Source organism: Morus notabilis, unplaced genomic scaffold (genome assembly GCF_000414095.1).
Source record: "Morus notabilis unplaced genomic scaffold, ASM41409v2 Scaffold276, whole genome shotgun sequence".
NCBI classification, from domain to species: Eukaryota; Viridiplantae; Streptophyta; class Magnoliopsida; order Rosales; family Moraceae; genus Morus; species Morus notabilis.
The window spans coordinates 776497-796471 of NW_010361626.1; the positions used below are offsets into that span (position 1 = coordinate 776497).

Here is a 19975-nt window from a genome sequence, read left to right on the forward strand (position 1 = left end):
CACAAACTTAGCAACAACTCAGTTTTTAGCAATTTCTGGTCGGCTAAGTAATCTTCCTCCTTATCTCATAGTACTCGTTCGATTAAGACTTAAGTTTAGACTTGGTAATCTTAAAATGGTTCTAAGAGATAGTAAGCCTAGTATCCTTACCACTTATTCCACTCGCTAATACATCCCTTTACCTGTAGATGATGCTTTATTTAAGAACGTCAATTTTATGGATTATCTTGCACCGGTGATATTTCGGTAAAGTTTGGTTCATAAATTTAAAACCATAATTCATAATTTTAATTTTTAAAATTTAAATTTTTTGTGAAAATTAAGAACCATAATCCTAAACTAAACAGAATCCTTAAAACAAACGTGACAATGTTCCTATAGGCTGCATTGCGAGATAAACGCTTATCTTGACAATTCATTGTATTCACCTGTCACACGGAAGCTTAATAGGTCATATCCCGTAAGTTCCATGATCCAAACCCTGAATCCCACTTTTATTCTTTTTCGACCTAGTGCTATTTATTTCTGTTAATTGTGATTTGTCACTATTAAGTTTCCGTGAGGAACTTTCGAAGACATAAAATGAAAGGACCAACACAGGAAGCAGCATAAAGAGACAACTACGATAATTTTTCCTCTTAAACAAGCAATAAGTTGTAACTAAGACCATAATTTTCATTTACACATAAATTTGCCTTCTAGAGAAAGGACACCACAAAATTGATACTCCCCATCCATGAAATGACAATCCTGACTTCACCATTTAAAGAAATCTACAATTAACTAGACGACAGAAATGGAATAAAGAATGTTTAGGAAGGAAAATATACTGAAGTAACTCAACACGCACGGCATAACCAATCAAGAGAAGCAATCCTTATCCTCGCCATTAACGGAATTATCTACTTTTCTTAGCTGCTTTAGTTTGAGGAAGTGTCCCAAACACCTTGTCCCACAGGGATGAAGTTATGCCGAAGCCTTTGTTCTGAATGCGAAAGTGATGATTCAAATGGTATTTCTGGCAAATATATCAGACAAGTTAGAAGTTACAAATAATTTGCATGTTTACTTATGAATGGCGAAGGAGAAAGAACAGAATTCAAAGTGAAGAAAGTTTCCGATATTGTAAAATGTTGGCTGCTCTGACCTTAAGATTTCGAAATGTCTCTTTCGATGGATGACCATGGTGAAGGTAGTAATGAGTAACATCATACATCACATAACCCAATAAACCACCACCAAAGAGGGCAGGAGTAGTAGAAGTAGTGGAGAGAAGCTTAATCATGTTCCAGAGCTGCCATGGATTGATGTAAAATTTAGATTTCTCGAGTTATGAATTCCGTACGAGCCCATGGAAACAGAATGACATCAAGATGATTATAACAAAATAAAACTGATCCCAGTAATCAAGTTTCACAACTGACACTATTGCATATGAATTTACTAATAGTAGTAGCTGTAGGAATCAATTACATTCTAGAAACAAATGTAAATCGCAAAACATGAAGAAAAAGGAATAAATACGTACAGGTATCGTTAGAATAGCTGCTGGAACAGGAGGGAACACAAGACGCAAGCTGTCCATTGGGTGCTTGTGATGGCAGCCATGGAGAAGATAATGTATGGTGTTTCCCCTGAAAACAATTTCAACAAAAAAGCACACCAAAAAAGGTTTGATACAGAACAGATAAGTTGATGTGTATTAAAAAAAAAAAAGAACAGAATAGCTAACCAGTAGGTCTTTGTTTTGATGTGAAAAAGGAAACGATGCAATGAGTACTCAAGCAATGTCCAGATGAATACACCAACTGCCACCATCACAGCTATCTCAGAACATGTATGGCCCATTCGTACAGACATGGAGATGGTATAGCAGACAACTGGCAGCCAGACAAGGGGAATAACCCACCAGGCCGTGCGGGTCAAGAACTATTTCATGAAAATACCGAATCAGCACCGAGGCATATTCATTCTCAAAGAAGGCCTATTTAGAGCTACCAAATAATCAAATGCACGTAATCAAAGGCATAAACAGATAGAGCGCTATAAACAGAGAAAAAAATACTACACATATTTCCAAGGATGTGTAATTCTATTGCTAGCACTGACCTTAAAATAATGTCATTATTACGTTCAAACAAAAAGGAAATACCTCCAAAATATCACTTTCAAAAAATCGAGGGCTTTCCTTGGTTGGAATAGGCTGGTGCGCCCATTCCTGATAACCTTCTCCAAGATGGCCAACCTGCGAAAGACCATTTTGAGATTAGAACCAATAGCGGCACCAACTACGATCATCAATCTATGATCTATTTAAGAGAACTTAGTGTCAGTCTAATACAGTTACTAGAATAAATTGGGATCAATAGAGGTTAAAAAAGTAAAGAAATATAAGAAGATGAGATGAAAAAAATAAAAAGAAAATAAAAACCTCAATAGAATTTTCGTAGTTGAAAGAAATTTTTTTTTTTTCAAAATGCACACTACAAAGAAGGCAAACTTCCTTTCAAGCTACAGACAAGAAGGGTATTTTCTTCTGCAAACGGCTGAAAAAGCAATTATATAGAGCAAATAGAATTCAACTCCAAATGAATGGGAGGATAAATTCTCAACAATTAGAAAGAACTACTGTTGTTCGCATTCCTTTTTTTCCTCGATTTTTGCATGGGATCCTAGTGCAGCAGGGCCATGCTAATCATCTCAGGCTAGTTCCAGAGTTATCAGATGTGCCCAAAGGACTCTGTTGTTTTCCATCCAAAACTACGAAAAGCTTTCACTATTAACAATTGGATTCTAAATGGGTTTAAGTGAAAAAACATTTTGAATAAAGCACAATCATTTCAACATGTTTTATTCAAATGAAATATACGAAATAAACGTCAATGTGATATTACCTGAAGAACAAGGGGTTTATTCAAATCAACGACAAACTCCTGCGCAACCATATTGTAGTATATGATGATACTGCTGAGAGGAAAGAATAAAAGACAACCTGGATTAGAGATAAAACTCCAATAGCTCATAGCATTGTTAAGAGAATTCTATGTTAGGATACGAAAAAACACCTACAAATAGGATAAATATTTTAATCATCAGATCTTCATTAAGTTATGTTAATTTATCATACTTTTCTTAATTTGATATGATTTTTATGAGATATAACTAGCGGTTCTTACCAGTAGAGTATTTTTTTCCTACCTTATCACAGAATTCTCCGCAACATTAATAATAAAGAAAAGCTCATAAATCTATTTAAACACATAATATAAATTATCAAACTACTTGCTTATGGTGATGAGACTACTAGAAGTAATGTCAAATCATAGATGTTGCTTGTTAGATAAGATAATCAAAAAAATCTTAAGGGCATTTTTCTCTCCTTCATAACTTGTCTGGTCCCACATGAAAAGCAGTCCAAGTTATAAAAACACTACAATTCATCAAAGAAATAAGCATCATGACATGAGGAAATTGATGTTTTAATCATGACGATCGGCATTAGACTAATTCAACCACAGGGAAAAGAAAATTATAATCAAAAGCAAATAACAAACCTAATGAAAATGAATGTAGAAATATAATATATATATATATGTATGTATATAAAAAAAAAAACATAAGAAGTAAAATTTATGCCCCATTTCTAGAAATACGGGGAAATATAGCATTATTATATCATTTGAGAATGTTAAATTTCGAAAGTGTATTTCGGAGATTAACAAATTAAATAATAGATTCCCATCCTTCGTGGTACGAAATCAAAGAGAGAGAATTTATTTCATAGAGCCGAATATCAATACCCCATTAGATCCTGGCAACAGAACAGAAGATGACATAGCAAACATGGGAAATTCTTTCCTTTTTTTTCTTCAAAATTTCCCAGTAACCAAACAGAGAGCGTCAGCATCACCAAACGACAGTTTCAACTCAAAATCAAACAATGCAGCGACAAAACCTACTTTACAAGAAAATCCCTTGATTTTCCTGAGAACAAAATTAATAACCAACCAAAAAAAAAAGAAACAGATCTAAAAATTGCAAGAGAAGGATTCAAATGAGACAAAAAAGAAGAACATCAAATCACTTACCGGAGACAATGCGGGTCGATCCAAACGACGAAAGACTTTCTCTCTAGAGATTTTCTATACCGAAGCCACCGCCACCAATGGAAAGACGAGGTTTTACCGTTTTAGCGTTTCTAGGCTCCGTAAAGGAGAGCAGTAGATTGACGACTCTCTCTCCTCTCTCTCTCTCTCTCTTCACTGCTTTCCCATTGTATCCGTTTCGGAAAACTACAATAAATAATGTAGAGAAATCTGGGCCGTTGATTTCCCGAATCGGAGCAGAGAATCGGGTAGCAGATGCTCACGTTGGATTCTAAAAGCATGCCAGTCTGGCATTATATCTCGGGACAGCTATAAGAGAACATGGGTTGAAGGAAAAAAAACACACCAGGCCCCACAACTTTCACATTGTTGCAGTTTAGCTCCTTGTACTTCAAAAATTGTTTCAGTTTAGTCCTTAATTACCCTTCTATTAAGCTTAAATCTAAAACTTTGTCAGATAAAAACACATTCAATCTCAATCTTGCTTGTTGAAGGGCATTTTAGGCAGAGCAAAAAAAGATGACAATGAAATTGTTCCGAACCTATTAAATAAGTTGATTTATTTTTACTATCAAGTAGGGTGGTCTAACGATAATGAATTATCATGGTTGGTGTGTGATTTACTAACAAAATTAAGTGTTACTGTGGTAACGCCCTCCTTGTCACAATAGAACCTTTGGCGAATATTCCTCTACCTGCATCGCATTCCCTTTGACAATGTCCAATAGAGGTATTGTAAATCTGGTCATTCTCTTCTCTGATTTTTTTTTATAATTTATCTTTAAAAATTAGCAGAGCATACACCTTAATTGAGCATATAATGCGACTACTTTTACTCGAACCACCAATATAGTGGACCATCTTTAATACCAATTGTTACAATCTAATATGTAAAACTTGAAACTTGTAAAAAGAGAGGAATGAAGAGTGTATAAACTCACTAATTATCTTATTCTTAGTTTACGTGGAACTTTTTTCTGGTACCTAAACGAATGCGGACCAAAATTTAAACTATGATAGGTTGAAGCATTAAGAAAATTTAGGAGACGTTTGGTTCATGGATTAGAACCATGTGATTAGAACCATTTTTTATTTATGTGTATTTTTTGTGAGACCTGTCATAGATTAGTTATTGTTTGGTTGGGGGATTCGTTCTCTGATTTGAATTATGATTCGTGATTCGCTACAATATTTTCTCTCACAAAAAATACACGTAAATCGAAAATGATTCTAATCACATGGTTCTAATCCATGAACTAAACGTCGATACAAAGTTAGAGCCTTAGAGGCCGGTAATGTTCAACCCTTTTACTCTATTTATTTTTTATAAAAATTTGAATTTTATTTTAAATTTTCTACTTGAACCCGTGGAAAGAACGCGTAAAAATTTGGAAGGGAAGAAAGGGGAAAGTGGTACACATTTGCATGACTAGTTCTAGTTGAAAGAAAGGGACCCGCTAAGCTTCCAATTTTCAAAGAATCCCAACTAGACAAAGTCAACGCTTTGGCTTAATGCTAATTAAACCAGCACTGCCCTTCTAAAAGAAATGGGATTAAGACGTGAAGGCCATCTAATAATGCATGCTGTCACACAGCATTTCTCCTCGCGTTGTTCTCAATTTCACTATAGGTGAATGTCAAAATTACACAAAACTACTCTATTTTTGTCAATATCGCAATAGCACCCGATTTACCGAATTGAAAAAAAGAAAAAAAAAAAAAAACAATTCCTTCTACTAATTTGGTCTGATTACTTTACTAATAATTATTTTTATTTTTTTTTTAAAAAAATATTTGGGTGTTTTTACAGTACATCATTGTACTTTTGATATAACTATTCAGCAATTTTTCTAAACCGTCATTAACGGCCTATATTTATAAAGAGACACTGATGTAACACTAAACTTGTGTCAATTATAAACCGGTTACGTATTGGCCAGTATCATGTAGTTGAAGGGCAATAATACATAGTTTTTAACCCAGTAGCACATATCTAGCTATCTCTCTCTCCTACCTCTATAAAATCTGAAGTTTTAAAATATCATAATTTTTTCGCTTCAATTTCAATTGAAACGATTCTTTTTTCTATTCTTTCAGAGCAAAAAAAAGGAACAAATACACGTTTATATAGCCCATAAAAATTTGCTGTGAAGACAAATATTTTGTAAGATTTGTTATAGTCTGTTTAGTTCATAACTTTGAACAAGAAGTTTGAATAGATATCCAAATATTTGCAAAATAAAATATTGTAGCAAAAAGATTTGTATTGTATCTCAAACTTATGAACTAAACGGTAGTTTTCATGTTTGTTTGGATAATTTGGACAAATTTGTCTAGCCCGAATGAAGCTCACAACCCGGATGAGTGTTTGGTAATGCACAATATGCTGGTGGAATGATTATACTAGCAGCCTCGTTCATTTCGTTAATTCGAGTTTAGAATTCAAGTTGAGATGTGATTTTATATGAGAGCTTTTTACTGTAACAAAAAAGTTAGATGTGACTGTTTGTGAGAACTTTTTACTGTAGTAAAACTCGAATTCTAAACTCGAATCAACGAAACGAACGAGACCGCGCATATTCTTCAATTATGTGCATCTTATTGCCTATTCTTGAACATCACAAGTGGTGTGTGGTCTTAATAATGATTGTTAGAGTAAACAACTAGTTAAAATGACGTGATTTAAACTAACTATGATCTAAAATGTCGGGTAGCCAAGCTTTTAAATGTGAACATCAGGGGTCAAAATTAGACAAGTGCATATTATCAGGGTCAACAGTGAAAAAATTAGACACCAAAGTTTAATTATATATATATATATATATAAAACAAAGTTCTAAAAGATCAATAATGATAATCAGGACCACTAACAGATTATGGAGAAAACAGAGGACATGAGTCATGACACCTTTTAATTTTAGTTTATTTTTTTAATACAAGAAATCAGACAGATGTTTGTAATTTGTATGTCACGTGAAATATCTTGGGGTTCCCCCTAGTTTTTTTGATTTGTTAAGCTTAAATGAAAACAAAAATGGTTAAATATTGATGTGCCACATGGGTTTAGGTGCATGAGTGAGGCGTTTTCTTTGTTTATTCTTTTTTTTTTACGGTGATTTCTTTGTTTATTTAAATAAAAATGATATTTATCTTAATCAAGATAAAACTCCACACTCATAAAGCGGTGATTCTCATTAAATTAAGTCTTACATATTTATTTAACAGCACTTATAGCACGTGAGTATTGAAATTTTAAACCCATAAAGATGAATAGAAATGCTCTTATTCAAACCTAACAAAATTGATGTTTTTTTTTTCGTTCGTTTAATGATTTAGACTCTGCTTTATATTGTAATTTATAGAGTTTTACCATAATTTGATTAGATTTTAGAAAGATCTTCTTCAGTTTTTACAAATTTAGTGATTTTCCTTCTTCTTTTTTTTCTTGTTCGTACTTGACAATTGTTTTTCTTTGCTCAATAATTTATAATTAATCGATGTTGTGGACTTGAGTGTCCACTATCATAGAATTATGGTTTCATTATTATTACTACTAGTCAAAATACGTGCTCCGCGCACGTGACATTGTTTGAAAAAATGGTTATATAAATTGTTGAAGAAAAAGAGAAAGAAAAAAGAAAAGAAAGAAGAAATAAAGAGAAAAACAAAAATAAAAGACAGAAAAAAAAATGAAAGAAGTAAAAAACAAAATTTAAAATAAAAAAACACGGTACGCAAGGCACCCAACCGAGAATTCCATTGGGCTTAGTAGATGGTACTATATAAATAGATAGAAAGATTATCTTTGAGTGTTATATTTGCATTCCTAAAATTTATAGATACCCTAATAATTAAGGATCTGTTAGTTTATTGATTTGAATTTTTAATTCGAGTTGAGATATAATTTTTTATTAGAGTTTTTTACTGTAGTAAAAAAGTTAGATATGACTGTTTCTGAGAACTTTTTACTATAACAAAACTCAAATTGATAAAATAAACGGAACATAATACTCCTCTAATAAAGATTTGAAAAATCTATCCTTTTATAAATATTAGAAACATAATACTTAACTTAAGCCTCTCGTGCCCCACTTTTAATTTCATTTTTAATTATTGCAATTCATCGATCATTTTGTAGGTGAATTTTAGGGTACGATACAAAAATCCATATGAAAAACGTTTTTAAATCTTCCAGCAGAAAAAAAAAACGTTTTTGAATCACACTAATTTTTCTACTACTCTCTGATGGTGCATTCTTCGTAAGGCGTTACATATTGCATTTCTTTCCTTGCATTTTTTGTTTTGTTTTGTTTTGTTTCTGCGGTGGGAAGAAGGAAAAGAACTGCTTTTACTTCTAAACATTTTGTTAGAAGTACTTTGGGTAGGTATGCGGAAACATTTTGATTGATGACAGTTTAGACAAAGACGAATATTTGTTGTCTTGAAACATACTTAATTTAGACAATTTATTGTTTTCAAAAATACTTTTTAATTATAATTAATGTGGGTGTATGTTTGTTTATTTGTTTGAATAGAATACTACTTCTATTTATGATTAATGTGAGGATATATTAGTAGGTTTTAAATATAATTTTAACGTAAGATAAAATTATAATAAATATAAATTATGATTAGTAGGGGTATTAATGAATTTAGTAGTTGTAAATATAAGTACTCATTATCTTTTTATTGGAAAAAAAAAAGAAGAGAAAAGTACATGAGAAAAACTATAGCTGCCGGACTTGGAATTGGATTGTTCTCGCCGTCTCAAGTACAGCAAAAAGATTCTCCAAGTTGGTCTTTAAAAAAAAGATATCATTTATAAGTCTTTCTGTAATACTTGTTCTTCACAAGTTCTTTTGAATTATTTTTAGTATTTTTTTTTACTTTTATATTTAATGTAAAATTAGTTCTCCACAAGTCAGAACATGATAAAATTATTGCACGAGGTTGATAATTGATGATTATTTGCAGTTTCCTGTTCAAAATAATTGCACAAGGTTGAAAGATAACAATTATTTGTTGAGAAAGACTACTTTTTCTCATCAACGATGCAAGTTTTTTTTTTTTTTTTTCTTTTTCACTGGATCTGTATAAACATTGGAAAGTAAACAAGCTCAGCTTATACACACTAGAACTATTGAATCCAACTGTTGGAAATCCAAAAAAGGCAAAAGAAAGATTTTGATGACTTTGCTTTGCCGCGACCGCACTTGGGTCACCCGTGACACATCGCGATTCCTTTGTGATAAAAGTCGTAATTGTGGTCGCGCTTCGGATGCGACGTTTTTCATGGCCCGTGGGTCACAATTTTCAGTTTGGGTGGCATTAGGTTGCCACCCACGTTGAGGCTGCTCTGCCTCTGTGTTACGATCCGTCCCCTTTCGGGCATTGATATGGACACAGCGCTGTTGGAGTTTGTTCTTCAATTTTTTTAGTATTTTTTTATTCATTATTATTGTTATTAGAAGATAAGGAAACGTTTGTTATTTCTATGGGAACACAATTTTGAACCACTGATCTTTCATCCAATAGGTTAGATAATATTTCGAAAAAAGGCCTCCACATGGTAGACGCTCCCTTATTTATTAATACAAATATATAGTAATAGGTCTCGTTCATTTCACTAATTCGAGTTTTCAATTTTAAATTTTTACAGTAAAAAGCTCTAAAAAAATATCACATCTAACTTTTTCTGCTACAGTGAAAAGCTCTAAAAAAATATCATATCTCAATTCGAATTAAAAACTAGAATCCGCAAAGTGAACGAGATCATAGTTAACAAATGAATTTTGTTGTCGCTTTGTCTAGGTATTATATCCAATCCGTTTATGCTTGGTGTCGATAGGTTACCAAGCTCATTATCTCGATGACCAAGCAGGTCAGTACAGGCTTTATTTACTCAAATCATGCTTACCTCAGTCAAAACAGAAAACATGCTAAAAGAGCGTTGTATCTTCGAGCCGACTAACAAATAAGGGAGAAATGCAAGTGTTATTCTCTGCATTTATTGTGTGATACGTGAACTTCACTATATCATTTTTTGTTTAATTAATAATATATTATATTAGTAGAGTTTACGCGTCAAACAGTGAATAAAGTGAGTAACAAAAAAAATGATGCTAGCATTTCTTAATAAATAATCAAAATACATGGTTTAAATCTTGATAGTCGCCGAGTTATGTTCTAGAATCAAATTCAAACTGAAGATAAGGAAATACATGAAATATTATAGGGATAGAATAAACATAGGTTAGAGATTATCTCCAACTTATTCAAATGCGTATTCAAATATTCTGTCTATATCTTATAGGGCTATAAATAAGTGAATAACCCCATTACGAAGCCTTAAGTTCAGTTTTTTGTCAGCTATGCCCGAGCTCTCTATGTACTCTGCCCAACACAGTGAAATTCTCTAAATGCTATCGTGGTTGTAACTCTTGCATTAAAAGTGAACTAATAGAAATTTTTGTGTTCATTAATTCTGCATTTTTATTTATTACTCATACGTGAAAGATAATTTGAGGTAATGCAATTGCCGGTGAAATATTTGTTAGACGAATTTTGATCGTTAATAATATTAGAGAGATTGTAATATGTCTTGATTAAGATCACAAGTTGTTTGAGTATTAAAACATGAAAACTCGTGTTAAAGGGACTTCAAAAGTTGTAGCAGAAAAACTGCTTTGATTCGGCCAAACTGGCTGCAGCTGAAATATTTTGGCTACAGCCGAAATGTTTGCATGTCTCGGGTTTGTTTGCGGCTGCAGTGGGAAAACATCCGCTGCAACGGAAATTATGCAGAAAACAATGTTTTCATGAGTTTATGTGATCTAAAATGTTTCGAACCATTACATCCATTGGTGATATATTTTTATACATATCTGAACACCAATTAGCAATATATATATATATAACTATTGTAATAAGTGTATTAATCCATGAAAAAATACATGTACATTGAAAAGGTACCTTTATGTGAATGGTTGTAATGTTTAAAGATGATGCATTCATTCATCAAATGACACCTCTGTCTTTATTAATTCTCCAGAAAATTTACAGACTTTATTTATGTTTTGAAACTCAATATTATTGTTAGATATTGTGTTCAAGGGTTTGTTATATCTTGAGGGTAATTTGCCATTAAAACTCATTAGTAAACTTTAAAAAGTGATGGCAAATAAAACCTTAAAGGAAAGTATTATTATACGCCTCAAACCTTATCTTGTTTATGTTTTCTTTTCACCCTCTACACTCAAATTTCTCCAACAAACAATTCATACAATAAAACAAAATTCAGGACAAGCAAAGACAAAGCTACCTTAGGGTTCCGATGGCAGCTGCCCCTGGCCTTGGGCTCTTTATACTCTTGCCCTTTTCTTGTTTAACAATTTTACTAGTTTGCTCCCCTAAAATCTTATAATTGCAACATTTACGTAAATTTTTTTTTAATTTTTTTTTTCATATTTTAAACTTAAACCCCGAATAAACAAAAAAAAACAATTATTCTACTAAACATATAATATTTGGGACTCAGAAGGAAAGAAAAAAAAGTTTTTTTTTTTCACATAGTTTGGTAGAATAAGAAGAAAAGTGAAAAAAAAGTGTAATCTAATTTATTTTACAATAATACAATTGTACAAATAAGATCACAATAGGTGCGATTAAGGTAAAATGATTATTTGTCGTACTATTTATTGTCTTTTTTTTTTTCATTTGTTCTTTTTAAAATTGAAAAGATTAAAAAATGGGAACGTGAATTAAAGGCCGTGTTTAGAATTGATCCCTTTTTATTTTTCACGTTTTTTGAGAAAAAAAAATAAAAACATTTTTAAAACGGCATTTGGCGCAATAGAGACAAAAAACGGAAATAAAAACAATTTTTTGGTTTAGTGTAAAATGAGAGAGAAATGAAAAATGACTTTTAGTCATTTTTCATTTTTTGTTTTCGTTTTCTCCTCTCTTGAGCAGAGAGAGAGAGAGAAAGAGAGACATTAATTGGTTTTTTTACACTGAAAACAATCTCTTGATAAAACTACCAAATGTATTTTCAAAAATAATTTATATCTGAGATTAAAAACGTTTTCATTTTTATTTTCATTTTCATACAAAAAATAAAATTATCTTAGAATAAGTTCCAAACGCGCTCGAAATTTCTTCCATTTCCAATTTTATCTCTAACAAACAGCCTAAGTTTTTCTTTTTTCCTCAAATATTACTTCTCCAATTTCTTTCCTCTCCCTTCCACTACCATACCAAACGTAGGCCACTCACAATCATCACTAAAAGCACGCTGAAAAAGAAAAAAAAAAAAAAAAAACTATCCGGGCAATCTTCAGTTTCAAAGAGGAAGAAATTATTGTGGAAAAGAAATCCATGACTCCCACATTCTACAGATTGGAAGATGATGCAAAGGAAGGGCAAGAAGCAATTATTACAAACATATGATATTACAAGGCTTACTACAAAATATAGCACGAAAACCATGTATGCCAGATTGTCCCAATACCCTTCCAAATTGATGGATAATTTTGTGTAGGCCATTGTTATCATCTAGTTCTCCCAGCAGCTACTGTCGAAGGAAATGTTCCAAACACCCTGTCCCAAAAGGAGGAAGTGATCCCGAATCCCAAGGTTTGAACCCGAAAATGATGGCTCAAGTGATATGTCTATTAGAAGTGAAACACAAGAATTGGTAAAAGGCGCAAAATACGCATGATCAAATAGATACAATGTATGTTAAAAGTATAAAATTATTATTGGCCCACCTCCTAATAACTTAAGTTTTTTAGATTGATTGGTAAACTAACATGGCATCAGAGCAGGAGATCCTTGATTCAAACTCTCGTAATTACACTCTTTATCCCTATTTAAAAATTATCATCATGTGTTAGGTCTTTAATATATCTCGGGCATAAATATTCACATGTTGGGCTTTAATTAATTTACCTACACGATTATCTATTGTCCAACCCACACATGAGGGGGAGTGTTAAAATATAAAATTATTGTTGGCCCACCTCCTAATAACTTAAACTTTTATAATTGATTGATAAACTAACAGTGTATGCTAAAAGTTAAAAGCACTAACTCGAACTATATGAAAGAGCAACAAAAATAATAATAATAAACGATAAGAAGAACAAAAATAAACGGAGCACACACATTGCGTGCTAACTCCGTCAAGGCGAGGCTCGACATAACTCGAAAAATGGAGGGAAGATAGAGGGGGGAGAGAGTTTTGATTTATCATTACCTTTAAACTTTTAGTCAACCCTTTTGAAGGCTTCCCATGATGAAGGTAGAAGTGAGTGACATCATATATGACATATCCTAGCAAGCATCCTCCAAATATCGCAGGAGCGGTGGATGGTGTCGATGAAAGCCTAATGAGGGTCCAAATCTGGCAGGCATATAATAGATCATGATAAATCAGAAGCAGAAGATGAAATTTTATAAGCATGAGACAAGATGCATAGATATTTCTCTTAATACTCTTAGATCTATAAAAAAAACATGAACAAAAGTTAGCAAAAGTGTTGAACAGTCAAAGTCACATACTTGAATAGCATGTGAATTTTTAGTTCATTTACTCTAGTATTGTGAATATGTGAATCTATTAACCAATTGATTAGCCATTCTCTTCAACCATACCATTTACAGAAATCAAAGGATATTGGGCCTAACTCAACCTAACAAAATCGGCTTATTAGAGGAGGATTGCCCTCACCTTATTAAGTGGATTATGCCAATATCTCCAGCCAATGTGAAATTCTAACACGCCCCCTCACGCACAACATGGACCATGCCAAACCGCTGCGAATAAGTCGATATTGGGGGACCCAATATTGTAAAACTGGGTATGCTCTAATACCATTTTACAGAAATCAAAGGATATTGGGCCTAACTCAACCTAACAAAACTGGCTTATTAGAGGAGGATTGCCCTCACCTTATTAAGTGAATCATGTCAATATCTCCAGCCAATGTGGGATTCTAATAATATTCAAGGTAACTCATGATCGTTTTATGGAGGGCAAACTATATGTGTGTGTGTACGTGTATACATACATACATGCATATGCATTTATATAGGCTATTCCCTAATAGAGCGAAGTTCAATTGAGTGAGACCTTAAATCTGTGTCATGAGGGCATACTAATTGAATGAAACTTTTAGGGATACTGATTTTCTTTTTATAGTACTAAAAAAAAGGTATTTCAAGGATAATATTGATTTTTGATTATTTTCTTTCATATCCGTACTGCGTCATATTATTCTAATAATTACAATAACTACTAGCAGTACATTCTATGGGCCCGTGTAATTCGCTGATTCGAATATTTAATTTGAGTTGAAATGTGATTTTATATGAGAGCTTTTTACTTTAATAAAAAAGTTAGATGTGACTGTTTTTTAGAGTTTTTTACTGTAGTAAAATTCGAATTCTAAACTCGAATCGGTGAAATGAACATGGCTAATTTACTTGCGGTAATTACAACGTGGCAGTGATACCAGAGAAAATTTTCAAAACCAGTACTATTTACATCTACACATATGCTCCTTAAGGAGAGTGGTAGTTGGACAGTGGAATGAACGTACCGGCACAGATAGAATAGCAGCTGCCGCAGGAGGGAAAACAAGTCGCAATCCGTCCATCGGGTGCTTGTGATGGCAGCCATGAAGAAGATAATGCACAGTGTTTCCCCTGAAAAGTTTCTCAAATGGATTAGGATTCTATTGAACAAGGGGAGACAAAGAGAGGTAACAAATAAGATCAATGTTATCCGTGTGAAAAAGAGAAATGGATGACTATTACCAATAACTTGTTGTCTTCATGTGGAAAAGAAAGCGGTGCAAACAGTACTCAAGCAATGTCCAAATGAAAATGCCACCAACTACTGCTAGAGCTGCCTGAGAAGAAGAAAGGCCCATTTGCAGAGACTTGGTCACAAACCAGCACATAACCGGCAGCCAAACAAGCGGAACCACCCACCATACCGTGCGGGTCAAGAGCTGTTTCGAGTAAAAGATGACAACATAAACACATTTGGAAACTTACCAACCATAAGATCTTAAGTTGCGTTTGGTACGAGGGTTTTAGAACCGGAACTATAATTCTAATTCAAATCTTTGTTTGTTTGCAAAAAATAAAAAATGGTTCATGAAAATCAGTGCTTAGCTTGAATAGTTCTGATTCAATGTCTAAATCATGATGTGATGTTTTAAATCAGAATCATCTTAAAAAATAAAACCACCTCCCCCATGAATTTGGATGGTTCAAACATCTGATTCTGATTCCGGTTCCAGAACTATAGTTTGGACCCCAAGTTCAAACCATAAGTCATGGTTATAATTCTATAACTAAAACCATCCAGATTTAAATTCTCATACCAAACGCAAACCTTTAGTTTCTGAATTTGATTTCCATATATACGCACTCATAATAGAAATAGAAACTGGTTATTTAGATTTGCATATGAACTTGCAAAATTTCTCAATGAAGAAGCTTATTCAATAAATTCCTAGATATACATACAATGGCCACCAATATTTGATAAATATTGACAATGAACTTGGAATAACACCTCACACAAATCATTCGCGAAAAGCCTGGGGCCTTCCTTGCTCACAATAGGCTGGTGAGCCCATTCACTGTAAGCTTCTCCAAGATGGCCAACCTAAGAAAATTCCAGTTGTAAGAAAGATACAATAACCAAAAGAATAAAATACAATTTCACTTTAATCAGAAGAGGAAACTCCATTTCTAGCTTTCTGACACTAGCTATAAGTAACTGGGGAAAATCATGACATGTTGACATGGTGCAAAATGCTCAAAATCAAAGTGAAAAGCAAGAATATGATCGACGAAAAAAATAAAATAGACGCGTTTTTACCTCCACCTCTGAAGTATGATCTAGCTAGTTGTTATTGTACAGTCTTTGTGTGTACGCACATGAATTTAAACACGTCCAAAATATGCATGTAAAATGATTGTTTGTTGATTGGGCACTTGTGTGCATTTGCAAGTAATTTTTCTGAAAGTTTTTAAGGAATAATGTTGACAAATATCTCTTATGTGCTTTATTGAAATGCTGCATTTCCATCCCATGTTTTAAGAATGCTGCACCTATTTCTGTGTTTTGTAAACCATGTTAGTGGGATGCAATTGTATGGAGAGAGAGAGAGAGAGAGAGAGAGAGAGAGAGAGAGAGAGAGAGAGAGAGAGAGAGAGAGAGAGAGAGAGAGAGAGATGAAATTTTGATGAAGCTTATGATAGTCCATTAATCACATAATAAAATATGGATAAGAAAATTGCTATTTTGACAGCTCTCACTAAACTATTTCTCAACAATGACAAAGAGAGGTTCAACCATCAAGCCACCTCTCCTAGATGGCTTAAACTATGCCTTCTGGAATGCTAGGCTGCGAGCATTCTTAAGTTTCATTGATGAGCGCACTAAGCATAAGAGAGAGAGAGAGAGAGAGAGAGAGAGAGAAGAGCGAAATGCATTTAGTGTAATTAAGCAATGAACATATATAGAAAATTAGAAATGGATTAAAAGAAAAATAAAAAAAACAAGTAAACAGAAATGAGATCTGACCTGGAAGACAAGAGGCTTATTCAAATCCACAGTAAAAGGTTTATTGACCATCTTGGAAGCCCTCTTATAGAACTGGAGGGCATACTATTAGTAACCCATCAGAAAGTGCGGAAAAATAAGTAGGAGACCAAAATTTTCAAGTTTAATTCTTTTAAAAAAAAAAAAAGAATAAAGCTTAAAGAAATGAGATGATTTCGTCAAATTTTCTTACTTAATCACAAAAGAGAGAGTGTCATAAGGTCCGTATTTGCTAAACCAAGTACTTGTATTTCAACCACGTTTCCTAAGAGCACATGTTTCCTCGCATTTCCTTTGATTATCTTTCTAGAATGAAATCTGGGTAAGCAATTAATGGTGATTGTATATATACGTATCTTACATATATGGAGGACAAAAAAAAAAAAAAAAAAAAAAAAAAAAAAAAAAAAAAAAAAGAACATTTTCTCCAAGCTTATAAAAAATGAAATTGACTACTCTAACCAATGATCTTTTTTGTTTTATAATAGTAACATAGGTATCATTCATTTTACTGATTTAAATTTTTAATTTTAGATTTTTACAGTTAAAATGTCTCAAAAAATGTCACATCTAATATTTTTTTACTGCAGTTAAAAATTCTAAGAAAATGTCACATCTCAGCTTAAATTGAAAACTCGAATTCGCGAAGCGAACAACGCCTAGTTCCCGGAAAAACCGTCGTCTTATAAATTTAGTGACCGTCGTGCTAGGGGGATTGTTGCAAGAGTTACAATTAATCTTTGATGGATTCATTTTATCTTTTATTTCCAAATAAACACGGTTACTAATATAAATAGTTACAGAACATTTTGGAAACACTCAAGTATTGTTCATTAATTAGTAGTTTATTGGAAGTATGAAAAAATATTTAAATGAAGAAGAAACATAAAAAAAAAAAAAGCTCATTTAAATATTTAATAAGCCATTACAATTTCAGAAAACCGTCAACAATTAATAAAGAATTGAATTGAAAATATATCTTAGCAAAACCAAAAAGATTAAACTGACCTTTTCGGGGACAATGCGAATGAAAAATAAGCGCTCTCTTTGGTTGTGGGAAATGGTTTCTTCCCACGAAAATTAAGAAAATTGAGAAAACTTCAATGGAAGGAAAAAAGAAAGAGGGAAATCTCTTCTTCTTTTATCTCCCTTTGAAATGAAATTATGATTACAAGCACAGAAAAAAGCGAAGAAAACGCGGGTAGATATATTTGGAAATCCAGTCAAAATTACAGCTTTGCTTCACGTATTAACCGACGTTGCCAGCCTCCTTTAATCTTTTTAATTCTTCTTTTTTACCTCCAAAGGTAAAATAAAAGGATTAATTTCAGTGGTGCCCTTTTTGAGATTATTCTTACTTTGTTTTATAAATTTTAAAAATTTTTATTTTGTCTCTTGAATTTTAAATTTTCCTCATTTAAGTTTTTTTTGTAATAATTTCTCTTAAAATTAAAGAAAAAAAGAAAGGGTTAAGTATGGCATAAAAATGCATTTTGCTAAAATTATCTATTTCTATTTTTTTAAAAATATATAAGATGATTTGACTTTTTTTTCCCTCAAAAGATAAATAAAGTTTTTTTTTTTTTTTTTTTTTTTTTTTTTTTTTTTTTTTTTTTTCAAGTTCATAATACGGAAGCGTCTACGAAAGTATTGAGTAGTTTCTCTCATTCAATACGTGCCACGAACATGATCTTATTTAAGTTAAAGAGTCTCCACGAACACAATCATGGCTACGTTTTTTATTGTTCATGCTACGTGTGGTTATTAAATAGCAATACTTGAACAACTACAAAAATTCAAAACTTAAAAACTCAATAGAAGAATAGTAGAGAGAGAGAGAGTGAGAAATCTGACAGAAACTTGCTATATGTCTTTCTTTTGTGCCTTTGACTCTTTAGTTATTTATAGTCACACTTAGTACACACAAAATATGAAAAGTATTTCTTTTAATATTTATAGGAGAGTAAGTTATTTAATTACTCAATCTATTAAGCTATTGGAAATATTGTATAATATTTTTTCTTTCATTATTCGTAGGAGAGTAAATTATCTAATTACTCAATCTATTAAGATATTATAAATATTGCATAATATTTTCAAAATGATTCTTTCCTGTCTCATGAATGTTATTCTAAATAAAATCTGAGTGTTAACTTTTGAGGCATGCATGTTATGGACGTCTCAAAATCCAACATAATTAAATAAGTAAAAAAATTCAAAAAGTACTATTTAAGTTTTAGCTAAATATCATTATCTTTTTCTTCTCCTACAACAGATCAGTTAGAGGACTTTTTAGCCATGCCTTCTTGATGATCATTGTACGTACTTTAATATAGGGGTGTTCGGCGGTTTTTAACCGTCAATTTTGGTCGGTTCGGTGGCCGAACTGACTATGTCGGTTTTCTAAAACCGTGCACTGAAACCGAACCGCACAAAGGAGTGGTCGGTTCGGTTAACCGAACTTCAGTTTTCGGTCGGTTTTTAGTTTTGGTAATCAGGAAAGTAGCAATCAGTTAACTATCAGGTTACCAACATCTTTAGTTGCATTTTTGACCAGAAAATGTGGAAAAATATAAAAATTTCCTTCTATGCAAACATGAAATTACAATAAATGAATACAAACACAGCATCCAAATTGATAATACCACAAACACAAAATATCCAAATTCAATTCCAAAATCCAAAGTACAAACTAAAAGTCACACTTACGGGTTGTTATGTTATTATGATTTTTGTTTTGTGAGGTTTTTGGTGATGGATGATTTGATTCATATGCTACAGGGTGAAGATACCCAATGGGTAACTGTGAATTTATAACACACTGAACCTACTTGGTATTTACAATGGAAAATGCCCCAAAAGAGCAGACTTCATACATATGCTGTGACGCGATTTTTGTTTTGTGAGGTTTTTGGTGATGGATGATTTGATTCATATGCTACAGGGTGAAGATACCCAATGGGTAACTGTGAATTTATAACACACTGAACCTACTTGGTATTTACAATGGAAAATGCCCCAAAAGAGCAGACTTCATACATATGCTGTGACGACCCTCCTATGAGGCCGCCACTGTAACTTAAACTTTAACTTGTACTTACTGGGGTTCTTAAAATATGCGGAACATTTTTTTTTTTTTTTTTATATAAGAAGGAATACTTTCATAATTTGTAACAATAATTTCAAATAAGTGAATCACTAAATTTCTTAAAGCTTTTCTTAATTTTAGTTAAGATAAAACCTTTTA

The 19975-nt window shown here is 32.5% G+C and overlaps 2 protein-coding genes across 3 annotated transcripts; both read right to left on the reverse strand.

Moving 5' to 3' along the window:
- Positions 1 to 638: 638 nt before the first annotated feature.
- On the reverse strand, positions 639 to 4262 carry LOC112091998 (dihydroceramide fatty acyl 2-hydroxylase FAH1-like). Of its 2 annotated transcripts, none has more exons than XM_024167030.1 (7): positions 4089 to 4262; positions 2895 to 2964; positions 2153 to 2245; positions 1733 to 1929; positions 1529 to 1634; positions 1148 to 1294; positions 639 to 1018 (listed from the first exon to the last, which is right to left on the reverse strand). In XM_024167030.1, exons 2-7 carry the CDS (start codon positions 2943 to 2945, stop codon positions 899 to 901), a joined length of 714 nt encoding a protein of 237 aa, XP_024022798.1. In that variant the 5' UTR covers positions 2946 to 2964; positions 4089 to 4262; the 3' UTR covers positions 639 to 898. The 2 variants fall into 2 exon arrangements, with proteins under 2 accessions (XP_024022798.1, XP_024022799.1); XM_024167031.1 differs by having other exon boundaries at positions 2895 to 2967.
- An 8393-nt stretch (positions 4263 to 12655) lies between these two features.
- Positions 12656 to 17813, reverse strand: LOC21408654 (dihydroceramide fatty acyl 2-hydroxylase FAH1). Its single transcript, XM_010100237.2, has 7 exons — positions 17737 to 17813; positions 16711 to 16794; positions 15694 to 15786; positions 14925 to 15121; positions 14708 to 14813; positions 13363 to 13509; positions 12656 to 12775 (listed from the first exon to the last, which is right to left on the reverse strand). The coding sequence occupies exons 2-7, from the start codon at positions 16759 to 16761 to the stop codon at positions 12656 to 12658; spliced, it is 714 nt and encodes a 237-aa protein (XP_010098539.1). The 5' UTR covers positions 16762 to 16794; positions 17737 to 17813.
- Positions 17814 to 19975: the final 2162 nt, after the last annotated feature.

Excerpts from the sequence above, each read along its gene's own strand:
- LOC21408654 (XM_010100237.2), bottom strand. The coding sequence starts at position 16,761 with ATGGTCAATAAACCTTTTACTGTGGATTTGAATAAGCCTCTTGTCTTC. Across the intron at positions 15,787-16,710 it reads ATAAGCCTCTTGTCTTCCAG|GTTGGCCATCTTGGAGAAGC; the intron begins GTCAGATCTCAT and ends GAATTTTCTTAG. Across the intron at positions 12,776-13,362 it reads GGTTGACTAAAAGTTTAAAG|ACATATCACTTGAGCCATCA; the intron begins GTAATGATAAAT and ends CACTTCTAATAG.
- LOC112091998 (XM_024167030.1), bottom strand. The coding sequence starts at position 2,945 with ATGGTTGCGCAGGAGTTTGTCGTTGATTTGAATAAACCCCTTGTTCTT. Across the intron at positions 1,930-2,152 it reads TTGAAAGTGATATTTTGGAG|TTCTTGACCCGCACGGCCTG; the intron begins GTATTTCCTTTT and ends TTCATGAAATAG. Across the intron at positions 1,295-1,528 it reads CAGCTATTCTAACGATACCT|CTCTGGAACATGATTAAGCT; the intron begins GTACGTATTTAT and ends AATCCATGGCAG.